The sequence below is a fragment of the Terrapene carolina genome, unplaced genomic scaffold (assembly GCF_002925995.2).
Source record: "Terrapene carolina triunguis isolate 2854851 unplaced genomic scaffold, T_m_triunguis-2.0 Scaffold262, whole genome shotgun sequence".
In the NCBI taxonomy this organism is placed as follows: Eukaryota; Metazoa; Chordata; order Testudines; family Emydidae; genus Terrapene; species Terrapene triunguis.
The window spans coordinates 502,129-521,043 of record NW_020664613.1 but is presented as its reverse complement, the minus strand read 5'-3'; the positions used below and the strand labels follow the sequence as shown (position 1 = coordinate 521,043).

Below are 18,915 nucleotides of genomic sequence, written 5' to 3'. Positions count from 1 at the left end.
TTTTTTTTTTTGCTTGGGGCGGCCAAAAAGCCAGAGCTGGCCCTGCTTATCACCTTCATTTAGAAACTCACGTGAAGTGCTCAGAGCAAGTGAAGACTTTTGTCCTTGGAGAGAATGGGGAGACTTTAAACCATGTCCTAACTTTAAAATAATTGGAGGATTTTATTCAGACTTTTCAAACAATTGCACCTTTGAGCAAGTAGTGGGTATGGACAATTTCATCCCTAATTGTAACTTGAGGGCTATTCAGACTTGCAGTGGAGAGAAAAGACATTCTAACGTAAAATCCCTGGCTGGCCCCAAAAGAAGATTCTGAAAAAGTGGGAGAATTACAAAAGCTACTAGCAATAGAAATGTTTGCATATGTATTCTTTCACTGCATTGAAAATAGGTGTGGGAAGTTCAAACACTAGCCCAAATAACAGCAGGATGTTAGTGCCTGAGTACCAGAAAGTGAAACTGACCAACCTACTTCAGTTGATTGAGCTCAGTGAACTGCAAAGTAAACAAAAAATGGCCAAACCCTGAAGTTCCTTCTCAGTTTTTACTCACTCCCTATTCAGGCAAAACTCTCATTGATGTCAATGGCAGAAATGACTGAGTAAGGGCATTGATTTGGCTCAAAGGGTGTAAAGTACATTAGAATTTAAAGTTCAGCTGAGTTTTCATAACCTGAGATGTTGCTAATAACACAGGCAAAGAACACTTTTCCAATGTTTTTTTTTTTAATCTTGATCTTTTAAATATATTGGAAATGTTTACATATTTTTCTTTTTCTGGATTTTGAATTGAAATAATATGGGTCAGAAACAAACTGCAGCTTTTGTCAGACCACCAAGAATAACATGAATTTAACAACATTATTTTCAGGAGTTATGTACCAATCCTCAGTTTATAGTTGGAGGAGCCACTCGGACAGACATTCGCCAAGGGATCTTGGGTGAGTAGAGTAATTGAGCAGAATTTTGCTTGTTTTAGAGACAGGAAAATACCTTTTGTTATTTGAAAAGCCGTGTAACACACTACCTAAGTTTATTCCATTCTGCACTACACAGAAGCAAAAAGGCAAGAACCTACTACTTCTACCAGCTAATGGAATTACTCTTTTAGATCAAATAATTGAAATCTGTGCTGAAGGTCACAGGTTCAAACCCTGCTGATGATCCACAGAAGGGGTTTTTATATCATTTCCTCCCAAACTCACACATATATGCACATAACAGCACACATAATGCTCATTCATTCCTATTTACATAGCAAGTTTGAAGTTCAGCTATTTTTGAGTTATCACTTTAAAAAGTAAGAAATTTTTATACTAGGGAAAAATATGTGCTTGTGGGATTTTTTTAACCCCGTCATAACTTTACAATAAAAATGTGTTTGGGTTTTTTTAAAAACCCTGTCATATCTTTAAAATAATTGGGGGATTTTATTCAGACTTTCCAAATAATTTCACCTTAGAGCAGGTAATGAGCATGGACAATTTCATCCCAGAAGCTCAATATTTCCGAAAGTCTGAGTGTATGAGAACAAGGGGTTAAAATGGAAATTGTTTTACAACCTTAACAACAGTGGTCAGTGCCATTATCTGCCATATCAACATACGGGCAGGACAATCCATCTGGTCGTGGCCATGAGTTAGGAATGCTGACCACATCGTTCAGAAATTAACGGAGCACATCAGCTCAGCAGGGTCCTCCTTAACAAGTAATTTGTTCCAATTTCATGTTGAACATTCTATTTCTACAGCATTTGGTGCAGAACAGTGAGCAAATAATGGAGAAAGAAAGGGGAGACCATACACCAGGCGCACAGTTTAAATATAGCAGGGCAAGGTGGCACCAAACATTTCTCCTTGAATTGCAGAGCAGCATTGATTAATGTTTGGAAGACGTTTTATCATCCATCATAGCAAAGCTGACTCTTCCTTACCTGCTTTTCGAATGCTGCTTTACATAGAACTTTAATAGGGGCTTTAACTGTTTTTTTTTATTCCTTTTTAAGGCCTTATTCTAACCCAACACATTCCTTCTTTCTTTGCTACCCAACTGGTAAGATCCATCATTGGAAAACAGCAGCAGCAGCAGCAGCATTACAGGCTTTCCTGCCAACACACACAGCCTAAAATTCTGAAAGCCCTGTAATAAGAACTTGATAGATTAGTTACATTGCGTCTGAGCTCCCTCCCCTCCAAGGTGCTTACTGCAGTAGTTCTAACCATACCTCAGTCTCATCAATTGTGCAAATAAGATTCATGCCATTTCTGCAAGTCATTGACAGTAAATGACACAAGTGCTGCCCCAGTAAACACAGCTTCATTAAAGCAATTGCTAGAAAATCCCTCAGTGTGTGTGTTCCAATTGCTAAAAATAAGAGGCACCATCATATACTTGCGCCAGAATATTTACTCACTTAACGCTGGATCAGGGCATAGGAGATCTCTTACTGCATTTTCAGAGGGTTGTTCAGTAAGAATAGTAAAGGCTCCATTTCTTGTCAGCATCACAGTCTATGAAGTTTCTGTAATGGATGTGGATTTTTTTACATGCCCAGAATACAAACCTCTTTTCCATGGCAGCTTACAAGCTAAGGGACTGGAGCATACTTCCAGCCTTGTCTGGTCTGACATACAAACATCGTTTTAGTTAATGCCATAAATAGAATTCAGGCTCCCTCAGGGCCAGTTGTTCCAGCTCCTTCTTTACCTTCTTCATTTCAGCCCCCGCGTGGAAGTCTGACAGCCTTGTGGCATTTTGCAAACAGACTTTCAACGTGGACTAATGCCAAAGTAAATCATATAGCAGGAATAATAAAGATGGGCCAAAACTAATCCCCCTCCTCTGAATTAGGGAGTGGGGCATGTTTCTGAGATTTCCTAACAGAGTCCTGTGGGCAGAACCCCAAAGCCGTGGAGCTGATCACTCCATAACTTTTGGGGAGGTTCTTGAAATCGGAATCAAAATTGTCTGGCTTGAGCCCATCTCTCAAAACAATCCTTTGTGGCTTGTGGGAAGAGTAGAAAATCAGGCTGATAATATAATGATGGCCGGCTTGCATCTCTGTATAGAATCGCTTCTATCAGCTCCACAGTACTCTGTCCCTTTATAAAAAGACATACATACATACAGTAACTACTCACTTAAAGTCGTCCCAGTTAATGTTGTTACGTTGCTGATCAATTAGGGAACATGCTCATTTAAAGTTGTGCAATGCTCCACTCTTACGTTGTTTGGCTGCCTGCTTTCTCCACAGCTGGCAGCCTCCCTACACTGCCCCCCCCTCAGCGCCCCCCGCCCACTGGCAGACCCCGCAGATCAGCGTCTTCCCTCCTCCCCCCCGACCTCCTGCCCGCGGCAATCAGCTGGCTGGCGGTGTTCAGAAGGGAGGGGGGAGGAGCGAGGACGCAGCGTGAGAAGTAAAGGGGGAGGAGGGGGAGAGGGAGAAGAGGCGGGTCAAGGGTGGGGGCTTGGGGGAAGGCGTGGAGTGGATGGGCCGAGGGTTGAGCCCCCTGCCCCCGGCAAAGTCAGTGCCTGTGCTTGCAAGAACAGCAAGAGGAGCAGCCTGACAATCCATCCTCTTCCACTCTCTGACTCCACCACCCCAAGCTTCATACTCAGCAGTGATAATTGTAGAATTAAATTGTTTCTTTAACATTGTTTAAAACTTATACCTGTATGAAATTGCTTGTTTAAAATTATTTAAAATGTATATAATGCTTTTTATCAGGCAAAAAAAAATTTCCCTGGAACCTAACCCCCCCATTTACATTAATTCTTATGGGGAAATTGGATTCACTTAACATCGTTTCACTTAAAGTTGCATTTTTCAGGAACATAACTACACCGTTAAGTGAGGAGTTACTGTAAATAAAATCGACTTGAGTTCGGAGCATAACCAGGGAGCATATCTTTTAATGTTCAGGTGGTAGTTGCTTAACACTGCTGAGGCTACTGTGGGCCTCTTTGTTATTTAATCTAATAGCTTGAATATCAAAGTGCTGATTATGAAGCCCTGTATGTAAAACGCTTTTATTGAAACAAACCCTGGTTACATATTTACATAAGTCAACTGTGTGACCCACTGACTAGTCTCTTAGGGGAATAAACCCCATTTTTTATACTTCTTTGTGACATGTTTTGCTTTTAAAAAGAACACTACAGGTCTGGGCTTGTAGAGTTACAGTCTCACTCCATTAAACTTTATTTCTTTGACAACAGCGTAAGTTAGATGAATATCAGCGTGGCGAGTTTGATAGGAACTTGAAAGACTGGAAATATTTTAAATGCACTCTTTGAACCATTGCTTTTTGATGGCCTCGTTACAACTTAAAATGCAGAGTCACACACACTCTATTATTTAAAGGTGACCTGTGAAGTTTCCTTACAGCAATCCAAATAAGTTAACCCCAAAATTATTTGGTGAAGGCCTCAAATAGCAAGTGGCAGAGATTTATTTTTTAAAAATAAATATTCTTTTACATCCACTGGGATAAAAATACACTTAAAGTAGCTTTCCAGATCCATGCCATTTGCATTTATAAAGTGCTGTTCATCTTGAAGGCTCCTGAAGCGCTGTACACACTTTAGAAACAGAGGGCCAGCTCCTCTGCCAGTGTACACGGGTGTAGTCTCATCGAAGCCAATAGAGCTATGCCTGTTTACACCAGTTGAAGATCTGTCCCATACACACTCTCTCTGTGTGTGACAATTATATATGCATAGCTAAAGTGCCCATTCAGGCAAAAACCTAGCTGTGAGAGATGTCTTCTAGTAAAGGTGGATCTGAACTGTACTCAGTATATTTGGGGATTCTTTTTGGCCTCTTAACACAGGAGTATGCTTAATACTAGTGGTTTCTGTGACAGGTTTCATTGTATAATATGTTTACCCTCATAAAGCCCATCTCCATAGGCTGTGGGGTTTCTGATAGCTGCTATATCACAGACTGATGCATTCTGGGGATCAGGGGATCTGAGGCCAACTAGATAGTCTTTGAGGAACGTAAAAGCTTATTTCTTTGTTGAATGTCCCTTTGCACCGCTTCTATTTGCAGCATTTAACGCACAATTGTAGAGTTTAACTCATTTTAGTACAAAACTTCAACAGGCCTCCTTTAAAAGTAGTAAACTTGTTGACCTAATGTATTGTAATCCACTGCACTGCAGAAGTCGGGTAGTCTAGTCTGTGGGCTGTGAGCTCCGTGGCACGTGCTGGCAGTGAAGGGTAGAACTGAGAGTCAAGTCTGGGTAGAGGGCAGATGTTGAAGGAAAGGATCACAGGCTGGGAACTAAGAGAGTGAGAGCATTTTGCCTGGGATCTATTCTGAGCTTAAGGGCTTGCTGAAATAGCAGGAAATGTTTAATACAGAGATGCCTCTGAGCCGCAAAATTCAGATCTGGGTTTCAAAAACTCTAAATGTGGGGAGTTTTTTTTTTCCCTTTTTCCCCCCCCCCCCCCCCCCCCAGTCTGGGCTTTCAGTTTGGGTCCATCTCTGCTTGACTAGATCATTGACTAGAGAATTAAATTCTTACCAGTTTAGACAATTTTAGCATTAGTGAAAGAAGCCTCTGTGTGGATTTTATTTTATAGTCACCATGAGTGCAGTACAGCAAATATCATATAATTATACAGGACTCTGAGTCAGAGTTCCAAGATTACCACAGATGTAGCATTCAATGAGATTATTTTATCAAATCAGGAAGCTGACAGCATTGCTCTAAGAGAACATCAGTTAGCACGGTACAGTTGTGAAGAAGGAACAATTTGATTTAAATGTAGGGGATAGTCAATACAGTAATTCTAAAAGTGACATTGTGGGATTTCATGTTTATTTCTTCTCACAAACTCCAGATCAATTTGCTCACTTCACAAGTAAAAAAAAAATTGCATATTGCCTGCATCACAAACTCAACCTAGGATCTGAGAGTCAAGCTGAAATCTTTCGGGCGCATTTATCGCCAGTAGTAAAGGTCCTGTACTGGCACTTGTCCTTGTGGATAGAGGGCAACTGGTCTCTGTAAAGAGCCAGAAGGGAAGAGGAAGTATGGGCAGAGGCTAGAGCAGAACAGCAGTGAGCAGGAGGGTCCTGCAGGAGACGCTTGACCAGGAAGAAGGTCAAGCTAGGAAGGGCTGAGAGCCAAAACCAGAAGAGAAGCCTGGGAAGAGCTGCTGTGAGAAGACTCCAGGTAGGAAGGCTCAGCAAAGAGCAGGGAGTGTTTAAAGGATCCCAGAGTAGGCTGAGGGGAGAGACTGAGCAGATACTGGGGTGGGTCAAAAAGCTCCAACTTACAAACTTAAAGATAGACAAACCTCAGGGAGGAGGGGCAGTGCCCAGTGTGAGACTGGGCGGGGGAAGAGATTTTATTTTGAGTTTATTTTATGTTAATAAACCAGACCCCACGAAGGGGCATTGTTATTGGCCTTTGTGGAGTTATTGAGAAGCCTGAGTGTAGGGGAAACTGAGGCAGGGTGCTTGCAGAGTGACCTCAGGCCACAAGGGCATGTTTGGGATGTATGAGACAGAGAGAATCCAGCTCATGCTGCCATAGCTGGGTTAGCTCTGTGAGGCTCACAGTAGTGAAAACTTTCTTGCATCTGTAAACCAAACAGATATGACCTGAAGGCACATGGTGAGCAGATAGGCTTTATACAGATAATTTTAACACAGGCACTTTTCTGACTACGACTGCACTTCAAATGTATTTCAGTTAAGTATGTGTTCTCGATGAGTCCTTTTTTCTCTTTGGATTTACTAAATTCACTTTCTAGGAAACTGAAGCCAAATTTCCCTCAGTATTTGAAAGCTGATTTCTAATCAGCAACACTATCCCTGTACACCTTGCCTTGGCAGGCTTTGGTGGTGCTGCATAGGTATTTGTTTAGGTTTCAAAGAGAGGTGTCTGAGCTCTGAACTATATCATAGGCACACACTGGTAGGAGCACCAGAAAGCTGTGAAAATTGCCATCGAGTGGGATTAGAAAAATGGCTTTGTCAGCCTCTCTAAAAACAGAACACTCACATTTTAATTAGTGAGATTTTGATAACTATCCATGTATTGTTATTGTTATTGCAGTGATGCGTAACAGCCCCAGTCAGGACCAGGGCTCTATTGTGTAGGCACTGTACAAACAGAGATGGTCCCTGCCCCCAAAGCTTACCTTGTAAGTAAGCCTAGCTCTTTGATCTAAGTAACTTAGGCCCAATCCTGAAAATGCTTTGACATCGCTAATTCCAGCACCCTCATTGAGCCACATTCAAGTCTACAGGGCCCTGCGGGGTGAGAAGGGTCTGACGTGCAGCATTGAGGTCAGTGTTGAACCATGATTCCTTATTTGAGAATACCTGACTGAGGGCTGATCTATCCACAAACTTGCGCCAAAATAACGAAATGGGGTTTATTCACATTTTTGTTATTTCAGTGCCAGGCTGTGCATGGCTATCATACAGTTTCATTTTAAATAGGACAGTTCTATTCTGAAATAAGAATATCCACATATAGACTTGCGCCAAAATAAGAAATGGTACCACTTAAAAGCAATGTAGTTCTTTTGGTGGGAGTTGTGGGTGGATACGCCAGCCCTTAATGTCTATCTAAAATATAGTTATAGTTTGGATTAAAGCTCATGACGCATGCTGGTGGGTGTAACTGCTGCCCTTCATTTAAGGTAGTAGAAACAGTTACGTTAAGTTTTGTTATAAAGGAATAGTGGTCTCTAAATCAAAGCACAGGCACATGGCACTGCTTAAAACAAAAGGCTCACCAAAGGCTACTCAGGAATTTGTACTATGTGGGCAGAGGGCTTTGCTGATATTGTTGTGAGAAGCAGAAAAGCACACATACAAACAGAGAATGAAGCTCCATACACAATCTGGACAAGAATGATGTGTGACCCTGAGAGAAGCCTAGAAAGAGGGGTTATGGGTCTGGCGCTGGCTAAAAGATGGTTAGTGCTGTGAGCAAGGAAACTATTGTTTGGTTCCTCCTCTGTTCAGAGAAACAGGACTTCGAACACTCCTTGTAAATAAACAAGATGCATTAAAAGGTCCCTGACTCCATCATCAAATTTTCCTCCTAACTGGAACAACATGCAAGATCCCATATTTTTCTGATCCAGCCTCTTTTGAAGGAAGTAGAAATGATTGAGTGATGGAATTTGCTGGCATTTGCCTAAATGCTAGGACAGAGAGAGATTTCCCATGGGGAATTCTTGTGAAGGACTTCACTTTGTGGGCACGCGCGCTGTCCTAGGAGAACAGGACCTTACATTACTATAGTAACACTCAGAATTAGCACAGGGAAGGCTTCTCATTTAATTGAAGAGTCTACATAGTTTTGTGCTGACTAAACATTCCCAAGGTGGCCATCCTTGAGGTTAAGCAAATCCCAGCTGCTGACACTCAGTAGTTAATGGGGCAGGCTCTATTTCAATCGTTACAACAGCCTGGCCTGTAACACAGAGGAGGCATTTCCAGATATCACATATGGGGAGAACTCTACCTCCTCCTTACCAATTGGCTGTGTCTGTTCTCTGCTGGATGCTGTTATAGCAGGAATACCAGAAGAGCTGCTCCACCATCTCCTCAAAGATAGCACTGTGTGCTTCAGAGCAGGCCAGCAGCAGCTGACGAACTGGGAGGCAGGGGAGCCAGTAGCAGGGATACATAGAAAGATGAGGATTTAAATCCCCACTTCAAAAGCTGTTGTTTTCCTCTCCACATCAGGAGCCCCTCCTCTACCACATCCTCCTGCTACCATAAGGACTATGATTAATTCTGCTTCTTCAACAGTGCTCATGTGGGGCAAAACATGTGTGATACTAGAGCTCAGTGCTAGCAACATGTATGGACCCTGCATGTATGCAAAGCGGTACTGAAATACGCTCATGCTGCCTGCTGGTATCCTGGAAACATGGTGACACCAGTATGGCATTTCCTTACCCTTTGGACCAGCATTGTGTGTGTGGGGGAGGGGGACTATCTTTCTCATCTCCTCTCATGTCAGCTAACTTTTTTTTTCTTTTTTCTTTTTAAAGAGCCAGGCCTTAAAACACGAACTACAATGCTGGGAGAGCTATGCATGTTTTAGTTTGAGAGTTACACTTCGCTAAATGATGGGCACTTCTATGGGAACTGATACAAACAGGTCTCAGAATTTTCTGGGGGGCAGTTTAACCATCAGCAGTTTCCTAATTAGGCTTCTGATACTATGAGGTGCTGGGCACCTTCATTCCCATTCCAGGTTAACCTCAAGCTAGTGACAGTTGAGGGCATGCGGCTCCCAGCATCTCACAGGACTGGGTTGGATCTTCTGCTACAGTGAATACACTTATCTAATTTTTAAGAAGTTAACTGCTGCCCTCTGATGTTAAAGCACACGCCAGTTTAGACTATTCGGGCCAGATCCTCAGCTGCTGATTTACACCAACTGATGATATTGCTATGTGTGTCCACATGAAGAAACAAAGGCTGGGCTAAACCCAAATATCTCAGAAGTAGTATTTGTTAACCTGATCTTTTTCTAATGCCTCAGGGAGCCATTTGGGGCCATGAAAGAACATGAAGTCTGTTTTTTTGTCCCCCCATGGTATTTCCATCATCCAGAAATTAAAATGTTGTGGGAAGCCCAGATCTTGCATTGCTTCAGCCACATAAATTGCTCCCTGAAGGCATTAAAAAGCACGTAAAAATATGGTCTAAACACAAATAAAACTTGAAATGGAACACCAAATCCACTACTGTCATCAGCCCTGGAAACGTTGGCAGAATTTGAATCAAGATTTGGGTGTAATTGTATTAAAAATACAAAAGCCAGAATCTGCCCCTCCCCCCCCCGGAAAAATAAGCAGAACAGATATATTTAAAAACAAACAAACAAAACAACCCAGCAACTAGACTTCCAATAGGATCTCACAGGACACTGTACTTTGGCATTTTATTCAAAGGGTATTTCAAGTATTGGTGTAGGGCGAAATGAGGAAACTGCAAGGCCCTATTTTATTGATGCACATTTCTATCTTGAAACTTGCATGTTCCTAGGTGACTGCTGGCTCCTAGCAGCCATTGCATCTCTTACCTTGGATCAAGAAATCCTGAATCGAATTGTTCCCAAAGATCAGAGCTTCCAGAAGAACTACGCTGGGATCTTTCATTTCCAGGTAACTCTTGCTAATCTATCAAACAGGATCAAGATGTGAGGAACAAAAGAAAGATCCAATATTTAAGTAAATGTAGCTTGTCTCATTGCTGATGACAAGTTAGATATTCAGCAATTAAGGTGTGCAAGTGAGATAGACAGGGAGGGGGAGAATAGAGGAGACTATAACAAAATGCAATTATACATACTCAGTGGGCTAGAATTCTGCTCTCTTACACCTGTGTAAACCCAGTGCTGCGCCAATGGTGGCAAGAAAGTCACTCATAAGAACATAAGAATGGCCGTACTGGGTCAGACCAAAGGTCCATCTAGCCCAGTATCCTGTCTACCAACAGTGGCCAATGCCAGGTACCCCAGAGGGAGTGAACCTAACAGAGTAATGATAAAGTGATCTCGCTCCTGCCATCCATCTCCACCCTCTGACAAACAGAGTCTAGGGACACCATTCCTTACCCATCGTGGCTAATAGCCATTAATGGCCAGATTAATACCACTGTGATGTAGAGCAGAATGTTCTAGATCAGGTTCCAACTTTTTCACAGTGTAGGACACATTTCATCTCAGCAGGGAGACTGTCCTGTGGATTTGCCTGCCTCCCAATCTTTGTCAGGTTGTCCATCTCCCCTCTCATTTGTGACCACATAACATCCTGGTGGCAACTCCAGCAGTTGCTTACTCAGAGAATTAATATTAGCTAAGTACACAGGCTTACATTTCCAAAAGTGACTAGTGTTTTTGGGTGCCCTAACTTGAAGTACTTTTTAAGGGGGCCTTATTTTTTCTGTGGGTGGGTGCACAGCACTTTCTGAAAATGAAGCCTTTTCAGGGTGCCTCAAGTTGGGCACCCTAAAGTACTTTTGAAAATTTAGGTCTTAATGCATCCCAGCTGCCAGCCAGCTCTTTGTGGACACCAAAAGTACTCCATGGACCACACTATGAGAATGTTCTAGATGTTCCATCCAAGGCAGCATTAATATTATTATTAATAAATCTTCACATAGTGCTTGTAAATGTACCAAAGCCTTACAGAATATAGTAAAGCAGAGAATAGAAAAAACATTGGTCTCTGTCTCAAATGATGTGCAGCGTAATATGGATGGGACAAAACGCAGACAACAGTTCACATATGGGAGACTGAGGAGAAATCAATAGGGAGGAGTCCAGTGTAGTAAGGATTCCTCAAAGTGGGTTTTCATGAGGGATGTGAAGATGGAGAAGAGAAGATGAATGGCCAACAAGAAGTGGGAGACTGTTCCATAGCACAAGGGGCAGTGAGAAGCAGAGAGTGGCAGGAGGATTTTTAGCAGGGAGGTAACTGTAGCACACAGCTCTAACCACCCTTTCTTTCTTTCCTTAGTTCTGGCAGTTTGGGGAGTGGGTGGATGTTGTTGTTGATGACAGGCTGCCCACCAAAAATGGGCAGCTGCTCTTCCTTCACTCAGAGGAAGGCAATGAGTTCTGGAGCGCCCTGCTGGAGAAGGCCTACGCTAAGTAAGTGGGGCTAATTCTGAGGGAGGCCATAATAAGTGCGAGGAATGTGACTGTCTCAACCCATGCCAGTGCCAGGCCCAAACACATTCTGCCCTAGTGTCAGTGTCTTATTCCTTTCCTTCCTCTCTCCACACCATTTCTTGTTTCCCACAAACACTTCAGGGAGCACTGCCAACCTTCTGCCTCAAAATGTTTTATCTGCTAGTTTCACAAGTAACACCTGTGAAACTGTTATTTCTGTAATGCAACTGTGACGTATGTGTGGAAACTGGCTGGATATTCCTTATTGCATGTCTGTTATCTTATTTTCTTCCCCATAGATTGAATGGCTCATATGAGGCTCTCACAGGAGGCTCCACTACAGAAGGGTTTGAGGATTTCACGGGTGGCATCTCTGAGTCTTACGATCTGAGGAAGGCCCCACCAAACCTATATCAGATCATCCAGAAGGCCCTGCAAGCTGGGTCATTGCTTGGCTGCTCCATTGATGTGAGATACTGCCAATATTTTACTCTTTCACCATCAGAGCTCTGATCTGTGTAGTAGGGAAAGCTCAGGTCAGCAGCAGGCATTGTTACTATGGAAGGGCCTGTTTCAACACCCACTGAAGTCAGTGGAAACTTTCTACTGATTTCAGTGGGCTTTGGTTCAGGTCCTATATGGGCAACCACCCATCGTGTCTCCCTGCTCAGGAAAGAGCCTAATAATTAGAGCTGGGAACTAGGAATCATATTGCCAGGTTCTATTCCTGACTTTGCCTCTGATTGCCACTTCATTTTACTCATCTGTAAAATAGGCATAGCAGTGCTAACCTATCTCACAGGAATTGTGTGAGGTTTTATTAATTTGGGGCTATTGAGATCCTTGGATTAAAAGAGCTAGAGATGTATAAAGTGCTATTATCAGTACAAACTTCTTGAAAAATATTAGGTTAATGTTGACTCCCTGACTATCTATTTAGCCCTGATGTCTGACACGGCCTCATATGTACTGGTGATGGCATGAGTCCCTCATAGAGTTGTGGCAGTCTGCCCCACGCCTGATTTACCTAGTGACAGCATGTCAGCTCAGACTCCTCCACGATATTTCCTCTCTGACCACATTCCTTTGACACTGGAAAAGAAACGAGTAATTTGCCTGGGTCATCCAGCTTCTAAAATGCAATTCTAACTACTGTTAGGATTCAAATGCTGCCTGCCTACAGCCCCAGACACCCAAATAGGGAGAAGGAGACAGACACAAACTCTTTGAGAATGTCTTACATTCACTCTGTGGTGCCTTTCAAGTATGCTTTATTATGAGGTACTCTAGGTCAGTCATTTGAGACCCACACTCGCCCTTTTCCCCACACACAACCTGGAGTTGGCTCCATTTCTCAATCCTATAAAACACTGACATCTGTAATAGGCAGTCTCAGCAGTTATAGAAAACATTAGATAGGTTAAAAGAAGCCCACATCTTTCAAATTCGTTTCTTCCTCTTGCCCCTCAACTTTTTTTTTTTTTTTTTGTAAGTTGCACAGTAAAAAAGGTCAGTGTTGTATATCTGAATCTTGGCATACTGAGCCCTTTATATTCACCAGAGGCTGAGTTTATTATTGACTTATTGGATTCCGACCAAAACAACAGATCTGAGCTCTGGATCTGAGTTCACATAAAAGTTAGTAACTGAAACTTCTCTCTATAATGGACTGGACCTGAATATTTGAAGTTGGGAAAGTTTGGATTTGGATTCAGATTTCAGCCCCCCCCTCACCCCAAGTCACAGATGTGTTTGGAACTGGGGTGTTCTGGAGATACAAAGTTGAGCTCCAGGGTTTGGATCCATTTCTGTTTAACATAGTTTGTATTGTTGATTTTTTTATACTTTATGATCCATTTAGATATCTGCAACTGTATTAATTTGGTCTTTAAAACTGTGCGTGTGTGCAATATATAACAGCATTTTTGTTGTCCTAGATCACGAGTGCAGCTGAAACTGAGGCTATCACAAGTAAGAAATTGGTAAAGGGACATGCTTACTCTCTCACAGGAGCAGAAGAGGTAAGCTCATACATAATGGCTAAACCTATTAGGTTTCCTATGGGTAAACCTGCCCTATACAGTGTTGATGAAACTTACCATCACACAGAATGATTTACCAGTGTAACACACAACATAATTTTGGGTTTGCGATACTACACTGCCTTTGACAACTTGCTGATGACTCTCCATGTGTGACCCATATGAAAATATTGCTAACATCTTCACAGCCACAGAGACAGAGATTGACTGTAAAAGTTCTTTAGCTTGATATCTCTCCCCTTGGTGATAACCTCTCAGAGACTTTATTCCAACCAGTTTTCCTCAGCGAATTAACATAGCCTGCAACCTACATTGTACTAACAGACTATATTATAAACTCACTTGAACCTTACATTTCACAAGCTTTCCCTACATATCACAAGCTATTGTGATTATAGAGATGATTCTGCTAAATAACTTTGTACCATTTATGCTGCTGCACTATCTTCTGAAATGCCACATGCTGTGGAGAATGCAGCTCTTGTGCTGTGTTGTAGCTGATGCTCATCCTTGCATGTTACCCATCTATTGTATGACTCACCATTAGGCCTGTAAGTAATGCTATTTTTGTAGCGCTGGGTTGGTGGTGAAGGGGAGAATAAAATGATGGTGGGAGTGGGAGACATTTAGTGGTTTTTTTATCTCTGACCATCCCACAAGAGTGCAAATTGTTTTTCTCTAGATGTAAAAGCAAATACTACAGGATAATGAGTAAATTAACAAAATGCTCAGACTCTGCTTGTTGTGGATCCTACAGGTAAACTACCGTGGGCGCCCAGAGAAGCTAGTCAGGATTAGAAATCCCTGGGGTGAAGTGGAGTGGACCGGAGCCTGGAGTGATAAGTAGGTTGTTATATACTGTGGCATTCCTCTCATAACTGTGTTCCAAAATCTTTTAAAATTAAATTGGTAATATCTGCTGTTAATAAGCCACACAGCACATTTGGAAAAGATGTTAAATCAATTGATACTAGTCAGAAATAAAGCATTATTAATAAATTAGCAGTGCTGGCTATTGATCTGTTCTCATCATGGGATTTTCCTCCTCACCCCAGGCAGGGCTCTCTATTTGTAGAGAGTAGTCTGTAGTTCTTGCTGTGAACAGGGCCAAGGAAGTCAGACCCATGTCATTCCGCAAGGTGACTCTCCTCATGCCTGTATCCTACTGATGCTGGTGAGATACCATCAATTTCCATGGCTAGAAAACCTAATACAGCCAAATTGCTGTGCAACTCCATCGACATTGATGGGACTACAAGGCCTAAGAAAGGGCAATGTTTGACTGCTGCTGGAGAAGCTCGAAAGGCTATGATTGGGTTCAACTAAGCACCCAAACATTTGAATACCCATCTGAACCGCTCTGGGCTGGAAGCTGGGCTTGGAATCTCATGAGAACTATGGTCACAACGTTTCTAAGATTTTCTTGGGTTTGGTCAGGTTGGAAATACCATGAAAATAATTTCTCATGCAGTATTTTGATATATCTGCTTCTTATCCCGGCGGGCTGAAATTATAGCATTGAGTTTGTGTGCAACTTGAGCAAAGCTTTTGGGTGAATCTTGTTTTCATTGGATCTGGTTTGCTCACCCAAAAAGTAGTATGCTTCATATAAACGTACAGGGCCATATTCTGATCGCAGTTATACCTGTTTTAATGTGGATCATCTCCACTGAAATCAATGGAATTACTCCAGATTTTTTTGGGATCAGATCAGAATCTGGCCCACTGTACAATAGTATGATAGAGATGGAATAGAAGCATTGGATACCTAGTCCTTCCCTGTGAGCAGTGCAGGATTGTTCCCTGCAGTATATTTTCTAGTCTCTCTTTCTCCATTCTTGTTTTAAAATGTCCCAAATAATGGAGGTTTCACCACTCTGCTTGGGAGACTATTAGACATTAGAATAGATCTCACACTGAGAAACATTTCCTGATAGTCTTTTCTTAATTTCATCCAGTTAGTCCTAGTCATATCTGTGCATTCTTGCATCTTGTAGTTATGATTAAATTTAAGGTTCATTTGCTGCAAATACAGTTAAATGTAAAGCCTGATTCTTTGACCAGCTTGTCTAAATAATTTCCAACTGTATATAGAGTCAATTTGCATTTTGCACAGCCCTTGGGATGAGTAAAGGATCCAGTCATTGAAGGAAATATGTACTTTTATCAGCTGTAACTATAGAAAGATCCCAACTCCCTGAAGTTGTTATAAAGTAAAATGTAACTACTATACTTATTGCCTTTTGTGTTTTGCCTGCAGTGCTCCAGAATGGAATTATATTGATCCCAAACAAAAACAGGCTCTGGATAAGCAAGCAGATGATGGAGAGTTTTGGTAAGAATCATTTAGTGGGATTAATCCTTTGGAAACTGTACTTGGAGATGTCCTGGTAAGCATTGCTTTGGATGGTGGTTGAGAAAATACCACTATCCAAAGGGTTACTAACACAGCCATGATGTGTGAGAGTTATTAGCCTGTTGGTTATCTCCCTTCCCATTCAAATACACCTCTACCCCGATATAACGCGACCCGATATAACATGAATTAGGATATAACACGGTAAAGCAGCACTCCGGGATGGGGCGGGGCTGCACACTCCGGCGGATCAAAGCAAGTTCGATATAACGCGGTTTCACCTATAACACAGTAAAAAATTTTGGCTCCCGTGGACAGTGTTATATCGGGGTAGAGGTGTATTACCTGTATATTAGGGTTTCTATAGCATGATGAGGTGGCAAGGATGTAGCTCAGATGCTCAATATTTTGAGGCTTGGATTTTGCCTAAATAGTAGTGAGGAAGTTCAGCTTTATAGCTCAGGTAGCATCTATTTACTGGGAGTGAGTGGAAAATCCAGCCCAGTATTTGGTTACATGGGTTAATATTGAATTGATCTTTGTAGAACTCTACCCTCGATTAGAATGGCAGTTGTCCTCTTTGCACAAATGTAAATAGCTACACAAGGTGCAAGGCAGTGGATAATCAGGGACAAAGCTGTGTGTCCAGGATCTGATTCAGATTTTCTTTGCTGTGGATTTATTCAGTGTTAATTCCACTGACATTGATAGAGTTACACCTGATTTATGCCAGTGGAAGTGAAATCAGAATCAGACTCTGAGTGCAAGGAATAGTATCAGTCCCCAAGAGAGTGCTTGAACATCTGTTGACAGTGTGTCCTGCTCTCTTGGGCAGCTGGCAACATGACCTGATTATCTTCTAATGTAAGAATGAGGTGAATGTTACCCAGGCTGAGCTATCAGAGGGTGGAAGAAACAGCAACAATGGAAGTATAGCCAATTTTTAAAAAAATCTCTGGGACTATTTGGATGTATGGCTCTTTCACAGGGCCCTATTGTGTTACCCTTACACTGAGTAGTATCTCATTCCCCACATAGCTGATTTCAGTGAAATTATTTGGGTACAAAGGTATGACTCAGCATAAGCAAAGGTGGCACAATTGAGCCCTTAATGAATATTAGTCATTGAGAACTGTTGCCTTAAAGGGGTGGTTGGGGTTCCTAGAAGCCAACTTTAGTTTCAAAGTTCAATTAGACTGAATTTCAGGTAATTCTCCTGTGGGTCTGCCATTTGCTGCCTCATTAGAAGAGGGGTCAATTCACAGTGGGTCTGGCCATGTTCCAAGTTCATGAATTCACCGTGGACTCTTTGCGTTCTTTGATGTCAGGATGGCATTCTCAGATTTTCAAAGACAGTTTACACGGCTTGAGATCTGCAACTTGACTCCTGATACCCTGACGAGTGACAAGGTCCATAAATGGGGTCTGACCTTATTCAGTGGTCAGTGGAGACGGGGTTCTACCGCTGGTGGCTGCCAGAACTATCCAGGTAAAGACTCAGGTGAAACTTGTATGCGTGGTGAAGAAATAGATACAATTTCTTCCAACACAGGTTCCATGTTGTATCACTGTTGCAGCATCAATGTGGGTTGTTTCATGGGGTGTTGTTCTGCTGTTTTTATAGTTGGATCAAAGAGGTGAAGCAAAGATCTGGATTGGTTTAGTCCAGGGTCTAGGCTCAAAGCTGAATCAGGGCTGTCTGTTTGGGTTTGATGAAGTTGAAATCTTGCAAGTGCTCTCATGAGATTTCAGCCAAAAATGGCAGAAATCTCATGAGATCAGCTGGTATTAAGAGATTTCCATTATCAGGACTGGTTGGGAATCTTGTGAGATCCGTCATTTTCATGAGATTTCTGCCATCTTGGGCTGCATCAGTGTCTGATTCAGAAAATAGGTCACGTCTCCTTTTCTCTCTAATTTGGAAACAGAAGCTTAGAAATGAGTTAAGAGCCAGAAGGGTTTGGATCTGAAGTTCCTTCTCTAGGTTTGTTTTTTTTTACCTATTTTCTACACATGTTGATATTAACCCAAACCTATGTGGTCTAAATCAAAACCTGATTCAGACTCATTTTCTCATCAGGGTTTCTTTCCTCACTTGAGCAGTTAAGTCACTGCACAGTCGCTTTTCTTTATGCACCTTCCCTGCCTGTACTACTCATGCTTCTGACTGGACTAATCTCCAGTGGATTGTGGAAACCACAATACAGTCACTATTCAACACTGCAGAGACAAAGAGTATTGTAATTTGGTATGCATTTTCAGATCAAACCTGAAGAGAAGCCCTCTGGGATTTGGCCCTATAACAACAACAGTGTCAGCAGAGGACATTTTCTGGGCCTAAATGACTGGTTGGTGTTAACGGCATCGGCTCCTCCCAGCTGGTCATTACTCCCCAGGAGATGTCTTTGTAATTTGTTATTGCATAAATAAATATACAGCACAGCTGGGAAAACATGGAACCATATAATATAATGGAAAGGTTTGACTGAACCCGAAAGAAGGTCTCTCCAAAGTGCTATTTCTGTACCTCTCATGAGAATGACCTCAGCTGCAGTGAAAGCAAACACTCTTTCCTTTCATTTTCCTTTGGGATTTTTTTAGTGACATACTGGACCAATCCTCAGTTTAAAATCAAGCTGGATGAGCCAGATGATGATGATGAAGGAAGCACTGTGCTGGTGGGCCTGATGCAGAAGAATCGCAGGAGAGAAAAGAAGATGGGGGAAGCTCTACTCAGTATTGGCTATTCTCTCTATCAGGTAAAGTAAGTTCCTTTTAAGGGGTTACTCAATGCTGTGCTCTCCTCAAGAGATGGGCAATGCTCACGGAGGCTTTTGACTTTTCAGCATCAC

General features: G+C 42.1%; 1 protein-coding gene across 1 annotated transcript in view; it reads left to right on the top strand.

Annotated features, from left to right (window-relative positions):
* Nucleotides 1-18,915, top strand: part of CAPN8 (calpain 8) — a 50,753-nt gene that overhangs the window by 13,756 nt on the left and 18,082 nt on the right. The window contains exons 3-11 of the mRNA XM_026657670.1: nt 871-940; nt 10,036-10,154; nt 11,511-11,644; nt 11,965-12,133; nt 13,603-13,686; nt 14,465-14,550; nt 15,968-16,042; nt 17,392-17,552; nt 18,665-18,822. Coding sequence (XP_026513455.1) covers nt 871-940; nt 10,036-10,154; nt 11,511-11,644; nt 11,965-12,133; nt 13,603-13,686; nt 14,465-14,550; nt 15,968-16,042; nt 17,392-17,552; nt 18,665-18,822 — 1,056 coding nt within the window. The remainder of the gene's footprint in view (nt 1-870; nt 941-10,035; nt 10,155-11,510; nt 11,645-11,964; nt 12,134-13,602; nt 13,687-14,464; nt 14,551-15,967; nt 16,043-17,391; nt 17,553-18,664; nt 18,823-18,915) is intronic.